Genomic DNA, 19657 nt, shown 5'->3' on the forward strand with positions numbered 1-19657 from the left:
GACTTACAAGCCTTACAAAGCTACCCCTTTGCCAAAAACTTACCTTTTCATCGGAAAAAAAAAGAAATTAGTATTATGTCCTCCATACAGCCTTCTTCCAAGTGTCTCAACCCAATGTATCTGCATGCCCAATGTGCATCCCCAAGCATTCTCCACATGCATAAGCAAGCCACAACTCCTTCCCCTCGACCTATCCCAAGTGAGCTGTCTAGGTATAGCAGGCCATTACCCATGCAAGGGGCCTAAAAGTGCAGTTGCTGCATGGCTCATTGTGTGCGGTAGCATGCAATGGGAAACTGGCTACATGTTTTCAAGTAGTAGCTAGGGGCAAAGGTTGAAGGCTAGCTGACTTTTAAGGAAGGAGGCTATAGGCTGTAGCCCTCCAGAATTCATGTGATATTTTCTGGACATTCAAGAGTACCTAGACCACATAGGGACAGGATCATTGGTGCCACTGCACCTAATGGCATTTGACCTTTTCCCCCTATACATTATCTTTTGGATTTCAGGTGATCTGTGGCCTTATTTAAGCCTTTTTTGCTATGAGGGGAGTTTCTTTCTACAAGATCCACATGTCTTGCCCCTTCCATGGCCTGCCTAGCCTAGACTGGCCTATGTCTATGACCCCTTCCAGCAATGGCAGGCAAGCCTGCCCATGAGATCTTGGGCGGTCTGATACCTCCGCGCCGATCTCTGCCCCAGGCGCGGGAATTTGTGATACTCCCTTCTACACACTTTCACCTTTGTATTTTAATAGCAGAAAGAATGGCCCCTTCTTATTCCCACACCACACTGACTGGTGGGCTCCAGAAGCTTGCAGAGACTCGCAAGAGTTGACTTGGGCTGGCTTATCAAATGGTTGGGCACATGATATCTATTTGATGGCCATTTTTGTTGAGCAAAGGCAGAGGGAGACATGCACATGCCCATGGCCATGGCACATGCACATGCACATGTACACTCTTTTCACCAACACGTGGAACAATCTCATTGGCCACTACCTATATTCTTCTGTCCCCATGTGCAGCAGTTGGGCTAAAGGAAAGTTGCTAAAGGGAAATCTTTTCCATGATGTAATCACTTTCCTCTCACATGCTCTCTTCCACATTGGACCCAACCATGAACCTCATAATACTCTTCTAAGATTCTTCTTCTTCTTATTCTTCACACACACACATTTAACCACCAATATATACATTCCAACTCACCCTTTCAGCTTTGACAGCCCATGCATCAGCTTTACCATGCCCTCTTTCACCAGCTTATCTTATTTAGTAAAAGCTTGGTTGGATAACACATTTCCCCATCTGCCTTTATCAAGTCTTTAAGCCCATCAATTTCTGGTTGCCAAGCTGGTAAAAAGGTGCAAACAGTTGGGGCATGCTAGTAATTGAAGACGTGAAACTATCATAATAATAATCTTGTCTCATCAGGGTCCAGGCTCTTGTTCAAGTGTCAATCTCACATGATCCCATGCATCTTAGAATTAATCTCCTGTTCACAAAGGCAAATTTGTAGGTATATGTATTATGCCCTTAACTAATCATAACTACCTTTTGGCTTTTGCACTATCCCTTTCCTTGGCTTCTCTCTTACTCAGTCCAGCATGGTGGATCCAAACTGTCCTTTTCCTAAGCTTTTCTCAGATCTCTCTCCATCACATGCCATGTGTACAGTTTCTCTATGCATGGCTACAACTACATGCAAATGGTTACACAAGAGCAAGATAACCATTGTCTCTCTCTCTCTCTCTCTCTCTCTCTCTCTCTCTCTCTCTCTCTCTCTCTCTCTCTCTCTGTGCATGCCCACAAGGGTATGCATATATGCCCATACAAAAGCAAGATTACCATAAGAAATGATCTCTCTCTCTCTCTCTCTCTCTCTCTCATGGATAGTCCTTTCCCTCTTCCGGACTCTGCTGCTACTTTCTCGCTGATCATTGCTCCCTCAGAGCCCAACCCAAATACCCAAAGTCCATACATACACACCTAACCCTGTTACATGCAAAGCTGATGTCAACTTTACTTGAGTTTCAATTCAATCTCCATCATCTCTCTCCAGTTTGTCTCATCTAGACGCCATGACAACTGCATACAGACAGAGATCCAGCTCTCCCTTTAGGCAATTCCACAAGCCTAAATCAGTGGACGGGCTTTCTAATTTCTTAGCGCCAAGCAGCACCCAAAACCAATACTACTCTGTATCCAACAATCCTGCACCAGAGCACCATTACTCTGTTTCCACAATCAATCCAAGGTCTTTAAGCATGTCCCCTGCTGCTGCTACTGCTCCTGCCAGCACATTCAAATTCAAATTTGGGTCTCCTTCATTGCAATGCCGTTCCCCCAATGGCTTTCCAAATGGGCGCCTTCCTTCCGATGCAGAGGTGCAGCAGCAGGGGGAAAGAGAGAGCGTTTTAGTTACAGTGAGATTCAGACCGTTGAGGTAAAACTTTCCTCTTACAGGAAGAGGATAACTGCCATCTCTAGCAAATGCATACCAAATGGTTGATTCAGCTTCCAGATGCCTTTAAATCCCTCCAAATTCTGTCCTAATGCAAATTGATCAAGTCAAATGCTGGTCTGCATTATATGCATATTTACCAGAACCAATCTACTGTTTCAGCTTCTGCCTACTTCAGCAAGTTTAGACAGATTGTCTCTTCCTAATCCTGTTTGGGTGTGCAAATTAATCAATCGAAACTCGTCTCTTCTTAATTCTTGTGAATGGAAATTAATCAATGCAAACATTCCTGTAATAGGCTTAGCATTTCCGAATTCTGTCATTTCCGAATTCATCGATGCAAATTCCGCTCAACATTATGATCTCATAAACCAAGACAATCAAATTCAATTGACACATCGCGGATGCAATTCTGTCTATGTTAGATAGATGGGAAATTTTGCGAGTTTGGATGGACCGATCTTTAATCCTTGACGGACAAAATTTGCCCATGTTAGATGGAAGGATCAGTGAGGGGGGCAATGTGATTGGATCGTCGATGATTTTGTTCTACTGAATTGAGGCATGGATAAATCAGCATGGAGTGTCTTTACTGCATACGTGCCCGCACTAATAAATTTGTGTTGCAATAATGCTGATTCATACAGAATATGGCATTAGAGTTGATTCGAATAGATTAGAGTACATTAGGATTCATGGAACAAAAGAACTCAGAGAAATCTTTAAACAATAAATTCCCCGATGTTGTGAGAGCAATGTTGTGCATTGTGGATTCATTGTTAGCTTGCATGCGATTGTGCCGAATTTGGAGTCTTGCATTGACCTGCACTAAATAACGTCCGCACATCCTGAATATCTCGAATAAAACTGCAATCATCATCGTCAGAGCTTTTTCTGGACAGATCCTGCAAAATTCATGTAGAGCATTTGCCAGATTTTCTCTAAATTGGCTGCCACTTGATGCTTGCAGTTTGAGGGAGATTCATAGGGGTGATGAGATTGCCTGGTTTGCTGATGGCGATACTGTCGTGCGCAGCGAGTATAATCCGGCGACAGCCTATGCCTTTGGTGAGTACTGGATGATTAATCTGCTGGTTGATCAAACCAGCTTTGAACTGCCTGCTGACAATGTACTTACTTGGGTACTAGACTCTGTAACCCTACGAATGCACAGGATTGAACTTACACCATCTAATTACCTTGTTCCCTATTGTTTAACGGTTGACTTCATTATGTGTCTCCACATATTGTAACTGGAATCAGATGCAGTAAGCGTGATTAATATTGTGCTTATTCCAAGGTCTGCGCACCTTGGCTGTAGCCAAGCTTTGGGACTGTCCAGGAAGTGTTATTTTAAAATTGCTTATCCCAAGCCTGTGGACCAGGGCTGCACCTTGGCCATACCCGAGCTGAGCTCGCATTGCTTTGGGACTGTATTCAGCCTGCAATTGCCAACTGGACTTGATTTTGATTGTGAGTGCCAAGATTAGAGGAGAATATTGGCAAAGAACATGTTCAGAAAACATGCTGCACTTTCATTTGGAAGATTCATACAGTCAATTAGGATGACGACTTCCACTCATGAAAAGCAAGACTGATCAGAGGCCAAAGAAGAAAGAGGAGATACAGATCTGTGATACTCACTCTCAAGCTGCTCATAGTTCGAATCGGTAGCCACTGCTAATTAGTATTGGATCTGAAATTTTGGTCAGCCCAGCTCATGCTTCTTGCTGGCTTTCTCTAGCTGGTGCAAGTTTTCTAAGCTGTAGAAAAGTGAGACTGAAACTTAGATGATCTTCATGATTGAACTTGCCTCGTGCCTTTTGTATCCTCCACTTTTTATGGGATTAAGGTTTACACACGCTTGGCCTAGAAAGTTGGCTGTGAGATGGCTAAAGTTTCTAGTACTGCCTAGCTTCATCCTCAATAGAAGCTTGGTAGTTCACTCTGATGATAAGATGTGCCTTAAAGAAATCCTGAGATGACCAGTAGAAGCTATGATGTCAAGGATGTGGTCGACCCAATCAGATTTGTCTTAAAGAAACCCTGAGGAGAAATACTAGTCTTTGTTATACCTCCTTAGCAAATAAGCCCTAAATATCAAGAAACTGATTACACACCATGGGCTACAGAATCCAGCCTTTGCGAGCTATTTGCAGTCTTAAGGAGTGTGTGTTCAAGGGAAGAATGAGGTAGAGACAAAATGGACTTCAGCATTTGGGTATCTGTTGATTCAGATGTTTTCCCCTACAAATGTTTTATGTCTGTCTGCAAAAGATCACAAAGCTGAAAATCCAGCTGCAAGGAGTTGCTCATTCATTGAAGTAAAATTGGCCCATGTTGTTTGGTGCATGCAGATCGTGTGTTTGGTCCAGCCACAACTACTCGAGCTGTATATGATGTAGCAGCTCGGCAGGTTGTGCGGGGTGCAATGGAAGGCATAAACGGTAAGCAATACTGAAACCATGGTTCATACATGGAATTGAATATTCTCTCACTGATCACTTTTCTTTCTGTACGATGACAGGCACTGTCTTTGCTTATGGAGTTACGAGCAGTGGGAAGACACATACCATGCATGTACGCAATATTCACCAGACAATGCTGTAGTTAGACGAATTTTTAATACAAAATAGGATGCTCAATCTGCTGCTAATAACAAAAGCAGGACCTTTTTCCTCTGCTCACTTCTGTTTTGAGTATCAAAGAAGGCCACCAGCTATTATAGCTGATAATGTCTTGCAGCAATTCTAAAGAAGTAGAGAATATGTAGCATTATCACAATTGGAATAACTTAACATCTAGAAATCTTGCATATACTAAACATGCTAAACAAAAGCCTTAGGCTATGAGATCCACGCACATTAGACATGGAAATCCTTGTGCAGCTTTACTAGTGAATTGTATTCTGAAAGTACAGATGTTCTATGAGTGGAACTGAGTCTGCGATGTGGATGACAGGGTGATCACAGATCTCCAGGAATTATACCTTTAGCAGTGAAAGATGTGTTCAGCATAATCCAGGATGTATGCTTCTCCTTAACATCAACTAGCTGTAGGATTTCCCAACAAGATCAATAACAGCCGTAAATAACCAAGGCTAACTCTGTTTCCTGGTATCGTTTGTCTGTAGACTCCAGGTCGTGAATATCTTCTTAGAGTGTCATACTTGGAGATATATAATGAGGTTAGTTCTTGTAACTCCTTTGAAAGTAGAGTTTGACCTTCTTTCAATACATGCATCTCACTGAGAATAGTTACTGAGGAGAATGTGACCTAATATGATTTTTATAGCACGGAAAGTACAGCCAGAAGAAATGTAGCATAAACAATCAATGTTCTTGCCAGATTTGAAGGAAGAAAATTTTATGATCTAAGTCCATTTCTACAGGTTATAAATGATTTGTTAGATCCGGCTGGGCAAAATCTGCGGATAAGAGAGGACGCCCAGGTAAGTAAACTAAGAGCTCCACTCATTACACGCTACCACTTGTCCATGCATTCAATTTTTGTTGTTCTGTAGGGAACATATGTGGAAGGTGTTAAGGAGGAGGTTGTCTTATCTCCTGCCCATGCCCTTTCTCTAATCACAGCAGGGGAAGGTACTACAGTGGTTAAGCTCATCAATACTTCCAGCTTATTACGGCCACTATATTGTTACAATAGAGTCCAAATTGTCTCAATATACAGTTCTGACTGATCTCTTGTCTGTCTTTACTTTATGCACAGAACATCGGCATGTTGGCTCAAATAACTTCAACTTGCTGAGCAGTCGCAGTCATACAATATTTACATTGGTATGTTAGCAGTGCTGACTTTCTAGAGAGACATTCATGTATTGGTTGAGGCACTCTACTTTTGTCATGATTGAATGGTCTCTGAATAGATCTTATTAAAATCTGTTTTACATATTTAGACAATTGAGAGCAGTTCTCACTCAGGGGATAAATATGATGATGAGATTATGCTGTCACAATTGGTGAGCCGTTGAAATGACATCTTGTCCTTTTTACGTGTCAAATATTACATTTTAAAGTTTAAGCTGATACTTTGGTACAGAATCTTATTGATCTTGCAGGTTCAGAGAGCTCCAAAACAGAAACCACTGGGTTGAGAAGAAAAGAAGGATCCTACATCAATAAAAGTTTGTTGACACTTGGCACAGTATGTACTTTGGAGACCTTCAATGCCAGGCTCAAGTCATTATTCTACTGAATCAAAATGCCTCAAGTGTTCTGACATTAGTTGCAATTCTTGGGGTTTGTCTATACAGGTCATATCAAAACTGAGTGAAGGTAAAGCCTCTCATGTGCCTTATAGAGACTCCAAATTGACACGATTGTTGCAGTCCTCTTTGAGCGGTCATGGACGTGTATCGGTACTAGAATTTCTACTTCTACTAGCTTTTCTGTCTCTTGACATTCTTTTTTGTTTTCTAAAATAATTTTTGGTATTTGGCCCTACAGTTGATCTGTACCCTGACTCCAGCATCAAGCAACATTGAAGAGACACACAACACTTTGAAATTTGCCCATAGAGCAAAACGCGTGGCAATTCATGCTGCAAGTAACCGGGTTAGGATACTCACAGCTCCTGTTTTCTGTGATTTGGAAGTGTAATTATATAATTGAAATCTACTCATTCAATGTGGATGAGAGAGAGAGAGAGAGAGAGAGAGAGAGAGAGAGAGAGAGAGAGAGAGAGAGAGATGTCTAGCCTATCAGATTTATGCTGTGGAAAAAGAAAGGCAATCGTTTGGGGTGGGTATGGATCTCCTGGCAGCACGTGACCACTCCGAAAAGGATGGGGGGTGCAGCTTTGTTGGATGTTAATTTGCATATGGCCGCTTTGAGGTTGTCCCTTTTGCAGAGTCTATGTATTCAGTGTCATGCTTGGTCAGATAATGCCAAATTCGTCATAGAAAAGACTGGCATCTCTCATGGAAGCAGGGTTATTCATGCTTCCTGGTGGCATGCGCTTAATTCTATGACGCCCATAAAGGTTTCCCAGTCTTTTCTCCTTTCTCATTTAATTGCTTCCTGGTAGGAGATGCTTCGTTTTGCCATCTGGCGTCCTCCGGATATTCGTAAGGAGGAAAATTCGCTGCAAGGAGAAATACTGGCTTCCTCAAGGTTGTTGGTTTGGCCACACAAAGATCTGCAGCGAGATAAGTCTAATCGGATGGCTAGGTTAGGGTTGAAGACAGCCTGTGATGGGGTTATTCCTGGGCAGCCCCGCCTTTATTCTTTTAGGCGTATTCGTTAGTACTTTAGGGTGCCTCGTGGATACAGGGACATTTGGCCGTCAATACAAGACTGTCTTCAGAGGTTCTCTCCTTTGCTTGCATTACAACCATTGCATCCATGGCGTGACTGGAAGTTTGTGCTTCCTGATGACTTTCAAAAAAGGTCAGCGAATCAGATATATCATCAGATGGTGGAAGCTAAAAGATGGGTCACGGGGAAGGTAAATAAGGTCTGGCATCTTAGGGATAGCAAAAATAAGTGGCGGGACAGATTTATCCAGCTTTGGAAGTCTAGGGATAGCAAAAAGAAGTGGTGGGACAGATTTATCCAGCTTTGGAAGTCTAGGGTTCCGTATCAGGGTAAAGTGTTCATGTGGAGGCTGCTCATTGGGGGTCTTCCAATGGGAGAAGTGCTCTGTGCCCGAAAGATCTCTGCAGGCGGCTGTGTTTTCTGTACTACATGCGATGAGACATTGCTTTACCTCTTTGTCTCTTGCCCTGTTGCGAGACAGATCTGGAATTGAATTTCCCATGTGTGGTTCTCGGTGATCCAGCACCGCATACCAATTCGCTCGTGGATTATGGGAAATATGTCCTCTATGCTCTCTTTGTCTTCAGATTGTTCCTGCCTATTCCATTTTCTTAGATGGACAGCCCTGTGGCACATATGGCATACTTGCAATGCCTTTATTTTTGATTCGGCATCGGGCATCCATGGGCATGTGGCCCGTATGCATGGATTGGTCTTATGGCAAATCACTTCTATGATATCAGCAGAGCTGGTCCTTCCGGACATTGCTGCTCCTTGGCTGGCGATTGTTCGCTCTACTCCAGCTGTTCTTTCTGTCTGATTTATTAGAATTGCTTATGTAATAGGATGTTCTGAGAGCTTGCTCACATCTTGTAAATTACTACAGTGACAGTGTGAGAGAGAGATTGAGTATGCTGACCTGATGGTTTGATGTAATAGCATGTAAGAGATACAGTGAGAATGTTGACGTGATGGTCTCATGTAAATATTTATTACTTAATTCAATTATCTTCACGAAAAAAGAGAGAGAGAGAGAGAGGTCTACATGAGGTCACTGTGGCCTATGAGACATTCCAAAGTACATCCATGTTGGATGTCATCTCATTTGTAAAGTGGAGATAACACTAAAAATAAGTGGCCTATGAGGCAATGCTGAAAATAAGTGTACAATGAGACAACGCTAGAGTATATGCATATCTAATGTTGTCTCATATTAGAATTAAATAGAAGTCCTAATCTAATTTGAGTATTTAAGGAATTGTAGTGGACGCTATAGAAAGTTGGAAGGTACATCTAGAGTTGAATGTCTAGAATGTTTGCTGAGCTAAAAATCCATCACATGCTGATTGGCCACATTAACCAGCCCTAAAACAAGCTTAATTAATCAATTTACCAAACTATCATTAAAAATAAATGTGATCCTAGAGAGTATTTGTGTCCCATAAGCCCAACCCTAGTTTCAGAGTACCATCTATAAATAGACAAGCTGCCTACCACCCAGCCTCAATCTCACTTTTGTAGTTTGTAGGTGCCTTCTCACTGCTGTCCACACCCCGTCCCGTACACACAAAATATCTCAGTTGGAGATGCTGCCCACTGTTATCCACCATGAGGCGCATGCATTCAGCCCTCCATCTGCTGTTGGAAACACCCATGAGTCTATACTGCCAAGCATCTGCCCCAAGCTGTGTTTTGCTGATCTCCATCACCTAATGCCTGCATTTGACCATTATTTGCTGCCACTAGCTATCTGCATCAGCTCCTACTGCTGCATTTCCAGTCTAGACTGTCCGTACTGCCTGCAACATCACCAAGGCTGCTGCATTTTGGAGTTTCTACTGTCACCTTCATCCTATACACTATATTTCAATGTTCTGCTACTTGTTTGTCATGGATCCTTTATCCTATTGCTGCATTTGCCCCTGCCAAATACTCATGGAGGCTGCGTGCTGTGTTTTAGGATCCGTTAGAGTATGACACACTTTTCTACTCATACTCTTTGCCCTCGTCCTTAAGACATGGGAGTTTGGGGTCAATTTTCATCTTGCATATATGTTTGCTGCATTGAGTGTGGTATTTATTCATTATTTAGATTTCATTATCTTTTGTATTCATTGTTTGTGTGAACCCAAACTTTAACTGTGTTTCTTTATCAGCCCATGCATTTTTCATACGATTGTGTTTATATTCTACAGACGAGGATTTCTTTACATGGTATCAGAGCTAGGTACTCATTGAAGGAACCTAGATCCTTGATCGAAAAGCTTTGTTTTCAGAAATAGGAACTATAGAGGTGACATCGAACACTTCAGTCCCCAAAGGAGCCAATGCTGAGAACTGAGCAAGAGTGGCTTTCACAGTGAACTCCACAAGGTTTTGATGCATCCGGTGATCCTTCTAACTACATTGGAGAGACATGCCCTTATCCTATCGTAGATGAGCAACTACAACTAATCATGGCTCATAGAGCCAGGAAGAGTAAAGAGCTTGACAGAAAGATAACAATTCAAAATAAGCTACTGAATGAAGGTATGAATGGTTGTGCTTTCTTCAGATATTGCGCATAAATCTAATGATATTGCAGGACCATTGAGACCTCCATCAAGGATAGGCCCTCTCTTGGAGAAAGAGACTTGGAGTATGTCCCTTACTTTCAGACCATTCCATCTACTTTGGCGCAAGGTACACAAATTTCCACTTTTGTTGCTTCTTCTTCTTTTACTTCACCACCTTTGCAGCATTTTGGAAAAGATCATGTTCAAGCTAGAGTGTCATATGTTGATCATGGTAAATGTTCTCTTGAACCTCCATTTTTGTATGTTAATACATGAAGAGATGATTATAAGAAAAAGATTGGTAACTCTTCTTTTTCCTTCCCTTCTTTGAAATTTTCTTCTCAAAGTCAAAATAATTGTGATGTTTCTTCTTCTATGCATTCCACATAATCATCATCATATCAAATTCCTTCATTGAATCAACAAAATCAATTTAATGCATCTGTATTCACATCACTTACACCACAATTTCAAAACCCACCCATTCCACCCATTCTTCTACTGCATCACCATTGCTATTTACGCCATTTACTTTTCCATTCCAAACACCTCATGTTCCTTTACACACCACACCGAAGGGTTCTATAAATGTAGGTACAATCTTTAGGACCTCTACACCTTTGTTTTTGGATGGTGCTCATGCACCTTTGGGGAAGGGTGAGCCTCCACCTTACACACCTTTGGGATATTCACAAAATTTAGTCTCTACCCTTGCTTATCCATGTGTGAATCAATTTGATACCACAATTCACCTTCATGGCAATTCCCAGTGGGCTATCTAGTTATGCTACTATGCCTTAGTTGATAGTTGCAGAAAGTTCAAGAGTCCCCATGCTTGCTCCATAGATACCTACAAGTTCCTCTTTGACTTTTGTGCCTACCCATTCTATCCCCCTTTCTTTCCTTACTATCCATCTTACCCTCAAACGCCTCACAGTTTTTTGTCCTCATTAGCAAAGTATGCTTTCACTGACAAGACTCCTTTTAATTGGTCTAACTATACCACTTGGTCAAATATGATGAGACATGTCTTGACTCATAGAACTTGTGGGACCTTGCCTAGGTGTTGAAAACCCAACCATATCCACACCTTGTTTCCCTAGAGGTTGTCTGCTCATGGAAGGCTAGAAATGCCTCCACTATCATCAAGTTGATATAAGGTCTATGACCTAAATTCCACTCATAGCTCCAACACTTTGACCTAGTGCTAGAGCGGTGGAAACACTTGACCAACCACTATGAAGAGGGAGATACCTAATGAGGCAACCATAGAGGACCACTCTACCCACCGACTGAGCATATCCTCTCCTGTTTGGTTCATGGATTGTGGAGTCACACATCATATAACCTTGATTTAGGACAATTTTCTTTTTCCTCTCCTAAGCCCCTACAGTCATCTGGAATGTCTAGTGTGGGAAAAACTCAGTCAAGATTCAACATCTAAGGCACCTCAAGTTTGATATTGATGAGGGCCAAGATCTTGCTTCGCTTGACGATGTCTACTATGTCCACCGGCTTGGGGTAAATCTTTTGTCTGTTCAACAATTTTGCCAATTAAAGTCAGCTGTTTTCTTTATGGAAATCACAATCGAAGTCAGAGACTCTTAGACTAGTTTAGTGATTGCTTGCAGTGATACACATCCTAGTGGCTTCTACATAATGACCTAGTTCCTTTCCTAGCAGAAAGTAACTGAGGACTCGGAATTCCACCACTTCCAAGCTTTACCCACCACATAGAAGCCTACAAACCATGAGTGCCTTTGGCAATATCACTTTGAATACCTTGGTTATGACTCCCTCTATGAGCTGTCATGTTGTCAAATGGTTGAGAGCCTTCCACATCTCAAACTGTCTAGGGATGTCTCTTGATCCCACTATCCAGCTTTCTAAGGATTCCCTAGGTTAGCCCTTTAATGAGCATACCTATAGATCTTTTGTAGGAAACCTTATTTGATTGATTCACACTAGACCAAACCTTGCATATTATGTCTCATTAATTAGTCAATTATTTCAATGCACCTAAGGTGTCACATTGAATTGCTTGCATGCGGGTATTGAGATATATTTGGTATACTTATTCTTATGGTCTAACATATGGTCATGGTTTACTTTCACAAGGGTACACTGATTCGAACTAAATTGGAGATTCCGACACCCGATGTTCTCATGACGATGGCTACATGTTTTCTTTGGGCACAGTTCCCATTTCATGGTCAAGCCATAAATAGGAGACAATGTCTACTTTTACAATCGAGGAAGAGTATTAGGCTCTCTTTGAAGATACCAGAGAGGCTATCTACCTGCAGGCATTACTGACGGTGCTTAACTTACCATGTGCTTCACTGAATGTTCTCTTCTACAACAACCATAGTGCTATAGCACTAGCTAGTAACCTAATCATTAGTCAACAAATGCAAGGCATTGACGTCCATTGCCACGTTACGAGAGAGTAAGTTAACCTAGGAACCATTTGTCTAGAGTCTGTGTCTATATCTGACAATTTTGTAACATATTGACCAAGGTGATCAATTAACCAGTTCTTCAATACTTGCTACCCAGGATCGACATGGGTGCATCCTCCCCTTCTACTTCAGATTGATGAGGAGAAGGTGATTCCCTCTGGCTTTCCCTTTCACATTCCGAGGGGGCGGCCTCCTTCTCTTGAGGGTGATAGGATTTTGATCCATTTATTGCTTCATAAACATTTATTATTTGTACATTCTATCATTATCTTCATCCTCTGAATGACTATGATTGTAAAAGGGTGCTTGGGCAAGTGAACAATTCCCTTGCAAGGGTAGTGTCCAAGTAGCATCGTTGCATTGCATTTTTTATGAGTATGATGATTTGCATTCTCTCTTGTATAACCCCATGCATTGGCATTCTATTCTTGTGAACATGCATTTGTGCACATTTATCCCTTTTTTATCAAAGAATAGTCGACTCTGGGTTCACCATATTCGTGACAGCTTACATAGCAATCTCCCTTGCTTCCATCTTTTTTGCTTCACCAAATATTCCCCATAGACTTCTTTATTACCAACACCCAGTGGTGGTTGGGATAGCTTGGGTCTAACCATCCCTTTATTCTCCCTTAGGGGTGCAAATTACTCGATAAGATGAACATTGCTTGAAAACCCTCATTTAGTGCTAAACCAAAATAAATGTTAAAAGCTCTTTTACTTTAAAAAAAAAAGAAGAAGAGCAAAGTCAACTATGGTTCCATCCACCTTTGCAAGTCTAGTAGGCCATTGGGCAGCTGACAACCACCCTTTTTCTGATACCAAGGCCTCTCTAGGGTGATCACTTGGGCTTCCCTTGGTAACATAACCATCACCCTTGTAGTCTTCGTAGGTCACTGGGTAGCCGACGTGCATCCTTTACTTGATACCCTAGCTGCTTTGGGATGGAACACCTTAGGAAAATGAATAGATATAAGCTTGGCAAGTACAGTCTCTTTCCAGCTTCAATTTTAGGCCTCAAAGGGCTTGTTGAGCTAAAAGAGAATTAATATTGATTAGCCACATTAAACAACCCCAAAACAAGCTTAATTAATCAATTACCAAACTTTTATTAAAGAGAAACGTGATTCCGGAGAGTATATGTGCCCCATAAACCAAACCCTAATTTGGAGGACCCAACCATCTATAAATAAATAGGTCCACCAATCATCCTCAGTCTCACTTTTGTAGCTTGCAGGCACCTTCTTATTGCTATCCACACCCCTGTGCAGAGGATATCTCAGTCCGCTGGAGCTGCTATCCACTATTGTCTACCATCAAGTGCCTACATTCAGCCCTCCATTTGTTGTTGGCAACTATTTCTAGCCAATCTACACTATCAAAGTGCACCACATTGTGTTTTGTAAATCTCCATCACATTTTGCTTGCTTTTCACCAGTATCTATTGTTATCAATTGTCTGCATGAGCTCCCATTGGTGCGTTTTCAATCTGGGCTATCCATACTACCTACCATGTCACCAAGACTGCAACGTTTTGGAGTTTTTGCTATTGCCTTTATCCTATACATTGTATTTCATTGTTTTGTTGTTGTCATGGGGACGTGAAATATTTGAGATGCTTTAATCTTGCTAGTAACATTTAACTAAGTTAATAATCAAATGTGCAAGGTTGTAAAGCACATGTGATGCACAAGGTAGCTATTTCATGGGTGATGGCCAAGGACCCCAAGGAGTCAATGGATATTAAAAGCAAAAGTTATGATAAGTTATGCCAACTCAGCTTTGGTTTCAATTGGTGTCATTTTTGACCCTAGGACAATTAATTGACCATTAAGTGCCATTCAATGCATTTAGACTATGGAAGAGGAGAGAGAAGGCTACTAGTCATTTTCCCTATGTAGAAATCTGCATTTGCTGTAGGCAACAGCCATCTAGGACCTTCAAGAGGCAGGCAACAATAGGAAGACACTCTCCAAGGGCTAGCAACAACTTTGCTAATTAGGCGACAACATTTATGAGGCCTGAGGATAGCAGGTGACTGCAGTAATTGTGGAAATCACAAATCAACAATCAGTTTTGGGCATTACCTCGTAAAGAATCTCAGATTTCTGTCTCATCTCAGCATTCTCTCACCTTCTCTAGCCTATTCTTGGAAGATCTTAGCATTTCTCAGCCATTTGGAGCAAATCTCAATCATATTTGGTGGATAGTAAGGAGAATTTTATTGTAAACCATAAATTTTTAGAAAAATTAGGGTTTAGTAGTCACCTTGGGACCTGTACCATTAGTCAAGGGCATCGTACACTGAAATCATCACATGAAATTGTCAGGGATTTCAAATGTTAGCTCATCCATTTAGAATTGGGACAGCATTTTGGCCAGTTGGTGGTTTCATTAGAGCAAGTCCTTAGTAAAAATCAAGGGGCAATTGGCCCGAATTGCTTGTTGATTATTTGTACAACAAGGGGCTTTTGGATCAGCCAACGAGATTGTGGAATCTCAGCTTATACTCAATCCATTAGCAATTGAAATTAAAGAAATACCAAAAGGAGTGCCAATTTTGGGGCCAATAGGGTGCCTATTTCCAAGGTTGTTAAGGTAAAGTGTGCATTTCAGTTTATGCTCATTTATTGATTGTTGTAATTAAGTGCTTAATCAGGTATTATCACCGTATCCAAGAAGGCTAGTTTCACATGCCCATCAATCAATGGATCCAATATCCTATTACTACGTTTTGTTGGAATATTAGAGTGAGAGCATGAGAAGGTGTGCACAAGAGGGAGAGAGAGCTCAAGTACAAGAAGAAAATCTTGCTTAATGAGTTATTCACAAGTACAATTGGTACACTCACACCCAATTTGAGAGTGACCTCTTGGCTGTTTAAATAGCCTCTAGATGGCTAGGGTTAGGGTTTTCCCCTGCCCTCCAATCCATTCACACCCAGCTACCCTTATCCACCCTTGCATACATAGGGTTTGCATGCCTATCTCTCAACATCCCCCCTCAATGCGAAAGTGGCATTGGACTACAAGACATGTTAATGTTCCCCCTCTCAACCAAATGGGATGTCTTTTTAGATTAGGCTACAAGAGTGCTTACAAGTAGAGGATTTATAGATTCAAAAGAGTCGATCATCAAATGTTTTGGAGATAAAGTTGACCTGTAATTCTTTTGGTACTTCAGGAGTGGTAGGACATTTATGGGTAATATGCCCTATCTTCTTACATTTTTTGCACTTCATCTTGTCAGGATATTTTTTCCAACAGTTGCTTACAAGATGTCCCATTTTATTCCAAAAGAAGCATTTAGTGGAGACAATATGAACCAAGAGTTGCTCACGGGCTGTTGAAGTAGATGCCTGACTAGTGTTACCTTCTTTCTTATTTCTTTTCTTCTCATCTAAATAAGATTGGATGGTGCTTTCCAAGGTTGGATTAGGGATATTTATAAGGGTAGTTACAAGGTTGGGAATACATTTTTTATATCTTTCAAGAGAATTGCAATAGCATGTTCATCATGAATTGGAGCTTGAATTGAGGATAGTTGAGCCATGAGTTCCTTCATGTGTGAGATGAACTTACCGAGGTTTTCTCCTTGGTTATACTCCAGGCTAAAAATTTCGATCTTAAGGAAAAATTTAGAGTTATTTCCTTTAGCCCCATAAAGCTTTTCAAGCTTATCCTATTTCTCCTTGGTAGTGGATAGTTGGTCAATGTGATGAATCAAAGATTCATCGAGATGAAGCATGATTATGGCTTGGGCCTTTTTATCATTTTCTACATCAAGTGGATTTGATGGGTCAATAACCTTGGTCCCTTTGATGAAGGGCCAGTAGCCCCATTCCATTATTTTATACTTAACCTTGTCAAAAGATTACGTACCAGTGAGACAGTAGGGTTTGCGGGGAGGAACACGGAGTGAACTCGGCAAATATGGAGAAGAGGTGACGGACTAAATGAATCAGTCGTGAGGAATGAATGAGAGAGTGGCCTATAAATAGGCATAGTCAATCTAGGATGGTGCCCCTTTTTGGGGCTGCAAACCCTAAACGCAAAACGCAGATTCGCAAAAGTGCAAAAACGCAAACTGTGGATGAAGGGTGTGTTAAGCTAAAATATGCATTACTTGCTGATTAGCCTCTTAAACAGCCCCAAAACACACTAAAAATACTCTTTTAGAGTAAAACCCTAAAACGGGGAGCGGTTCGAAAGAGTTCAATGGAAACCCTAAAATAGGGAGTGGTTCGAGAAAGTTTAGTGGAAACCCTAATTTTTGGGGCGCCCTTCCACATCTATAAATAGACAGGCTACCCCCATTCAGCCATCTTCCTTGTTTGCAGGTTACACCAGTCCACACACCCTCTGCTGCTGTTGGCGCCTAGTTTCCTGCCTGCAGCCCGCCTCCGTCTGCCGTCCAGCCATCATCAACTGCAGCCACATCATCTTCAGCCTGTCCATTGCTATAGGCGACAGCTCTCAACTGCTGGCGACTGCTCCAGACTGTCCCAAACTGCTGTTCAGCTTGATGTCCATCATCTCCAGGGTCAGCCAGCCTGTGTTTTCAGCATTGCAGGCCTTGATACTCTTAGACACTGTTTCAGCCTGCTGTTTACAGCAGACTGTGCACAGTTTCCAACCCCCGATCGGTGGTACATTGCTGCGTTTACCAGTTTCCAGCCTCCAGATTGCTGCATTTTGGTGATCAGCTTGCTGCCATTCACTATTCAACACTCCTACACTTCGACTGGTGGTCATAGACTTGGGATGCGTCTTCGGTGGATGTCACACCCCGACATTGCTCTGCCCTTGAGCACACTGTACACTCTTACATTCATTTACAGCATTCATTCACTTCAGAGTTGTGTTCTCTCTCTCCCTTGTTTTGTTTGTGTTTGAGTTTTGAGTTTTTCCCTTTGTGTCTGCGTCTGTGTCTTTGTGTTTCTGTCATGGTCATACACTCTGTGTGTCCTCAGTGCAAACCATAAAAGTCTTCTTAACAGGGTGAAGGGTTTCTCAGCACCCCCTCTTAGGCCCAAAAAGGGGAATAAGAGAAAAGTGAGGTGGAGATGTAATGCTACATGCTGAAGAATGCTCATGCAGCAGGTGCCACTTGGATAGTGTCCCTTGTGGGAAAATTGTTCACTTGCCCAAGCGCCCTAGTACAAAGATGATGAAAACATGCAATGCATAGGAGGAATGTCAGACTTTGTGTGGTGTCGAGAAGCCATAAGGATATGCCCGTACTCGATCTTGGGGGTGGCTCCATGCTGATCAAGGGACAAAGAAGATTCACCTTGTAATTTGAGAATACCACCTTAAAGGAGACTTTTGAAAAAAGTCAGGAGACTGGATGAGCTGTAGAACCTGAAACTCAACCTCGGGAGAGAAGCCACTAGCTCCGTGACTCCATGTTGGAAGGAATACAAAGGCCTAACCACCAAGTCACTAGTGAAGACCCAAGGGCCTCGATCTAGGTAGATCCTCTAGATCTAGGGTATGAGTAGAGGAAATGACTGCTCAAAGGAGTGCCACTCCTTGAAAGTGAAAGGTGGTGGTGTGTGAAGAACTTCATGGCACATAGGGTCCCTTTGAATCTGAAGTAGTAGAAGTAGGAGCCCCCTCTGAAGCTGAAGAAGAACTAGAAGCCCCCTCTGAAGCTGAAGAAGAACTAGAAGCCCCCTCTGAGGGCGAAGTAAGAAAATCCCCCTCTGAATCCTAGTCTGAGAGAGAAAGGGAATCCAACCACTCATGGCTCACAGACTGCGAAGCATCAAATAACGAAGGAAGTGCCGCCGGTCGTGCTGAAGAAGGTATCTAGAGCTTAGAAAAAGAAGCCAGAAAACACCAAGAAGTGGCCTCTCGAACCTGAGTGGAATAGGATAGGGAAGAAGGAGGCTTAGGATGATCCAAGGGTGGGGAACATTCACGGGCTCTCAGGAGAGTGGACTGTGAAGGAGAAGTGGGCCGTGGAAGCCACTGTACTCAGAAGTGGGTGGGAAAACCTCCTCACAATGGGGTGGTCTCCATGAGGGCTTATCGCCTCGTAAGGTCTTAGAGCCTCCGTGTGCTTGTAAGGACTTAGTGCGCATTGGGTGCGGCTTATTGCCTTGAGCATAATACTCTGATAGCCGGTGTAGAATAATCTCTATGGCCTAGAAAGGAGAGGTGGCACAAGGAGTGCATGGTGGAAGACGCATGCACCTTGGAGGGGTGGGGAGCAAAGGTCAATATCGACAGTCATCGGTGGAATGACCGTTTATGTTGTAGTAGGAATACCCAGTAGAAGGGCAATCTGTCGAGGGAGACGCCATGGTAACGGTGTGGTAAACTGGATAAGGTAGGGTGGGAGGGAGAAAATGGATATCTCCCAATGCTCAGCAAAAATGATAGAAAAATCAAATGTTGATGCCGAATGCGCCACCAATCTTTGTCTTCTCTGATGAGGAGGATCTTTGTAAGCAAACACAACCAAGGAAGATTGGATCTAAAGCAGGCGATAGTGCAGGAGAGAGAAATACTAAAAACATAGGTGAGGAGAGAGAAATACTAAAAATGCAGGCTGCAGGAGAGAGAAACAGCAAACGCAGGCTGCAGGAGAGAGAAATATTAAAAACGCAGGCTGTAGGAGAGAGAAAACAACAAACACAGGCTGCAAGAGAGAAAAAAACTAAAAACACAGGAAAAACCAGCAATAGCAATCAGTATGCTGAAATCAGCTCTGAACAGTGTATGGTAGGCTGGAAACAGGTGCCAGACTGTTGTAGACAGCAATGGCCTTGAACCACGATGTCCTCCGCGTTTGGGGTGTGGGTAACAAGCTAAAATACCTGAAATCTGCATAAATGAGATTGTTTTCTGAATGGAGAGTGATCAGCAACAGTCGTCTACTGTTTACAGCTGCA

The 19657-nt window shown here is 42.3% G+C and overlaps 1 protein-coding gene across 5 annotated transcripts in view; it reads left to right on the forward strand.

Moving 5' to 3' along the window:
• The first annotated feature begins 1896 nt into the window (after positions 1–1896).
• LOC148021953 (kinesin-like protein KIN-7D, mitochondrial) overlaps positions 1897–19657 on the forward strand; it is a 47033-nt gene continuing 29272 nt past the window's right edge. For 3 of the 5 annotated variants that reach the window (XM_087697489.1, XM_087697491.1, XM_087697490.1), the window contains exons 1-13: positions 1897–2445; positions 3434–3531; positions 4821–4910; positions 4991–5043; positions 5425–5490; positions 5597–5650; positions 5855–5914; positions 5987–6065; positions 6193–6260; positions 6380–6442; positions 6523–6627; positions 6737–6841; positions 6930–7037. In XM_087697489.1, the coding sequence (XP_087553615.1) occupies positions 2081–2445; positions 3434–3531; positions 4821–4910; positions 4991–5043; positions 5425–5490; positions 5597–5650; positions 5855–5914; positions 5987–6065; positions 6193–6260; positions 6380–6442; positions 6523–6627; positions 6737–6841; positions 6930–7037 (1314 nt within the window). In that variant the 5' untranslated portion in view covers positions 1897–2080. The remainder of the gene's footprint in view (positions 2446–3433; positions 3532–4820; positions 4911–4990; positions 5044–5424; positions 5491–5596; positions 5651–5854; positions 5915–5986; positions 6066–6192; positions 6261–6379; positions 6443–6522; positions 6628–6736; positions 6842–6929; positions 7038–19657) is intronic. The other 2 variants (XM_087697488.1, XM_087697492.1) reach the window with 2 other exon arrangements.

Source organism: Lygodium microphyllum, chromosome 17 (assembly GCF_053477565.2).
Source record: "Lygodium microphyllum isolate KBCC chromosome 17, Lygodium_microphyllum_v1.1.10, whole genome shotgun sequence".
Classification (NCBI taxonomy): domain Eukaryota; kingdom Viridiplantae; phylum Streptophyta; class Polypodiopsida; order Schizaeales; family Lygodiaceae; genus Lygodium; species Lygodium microphyllum.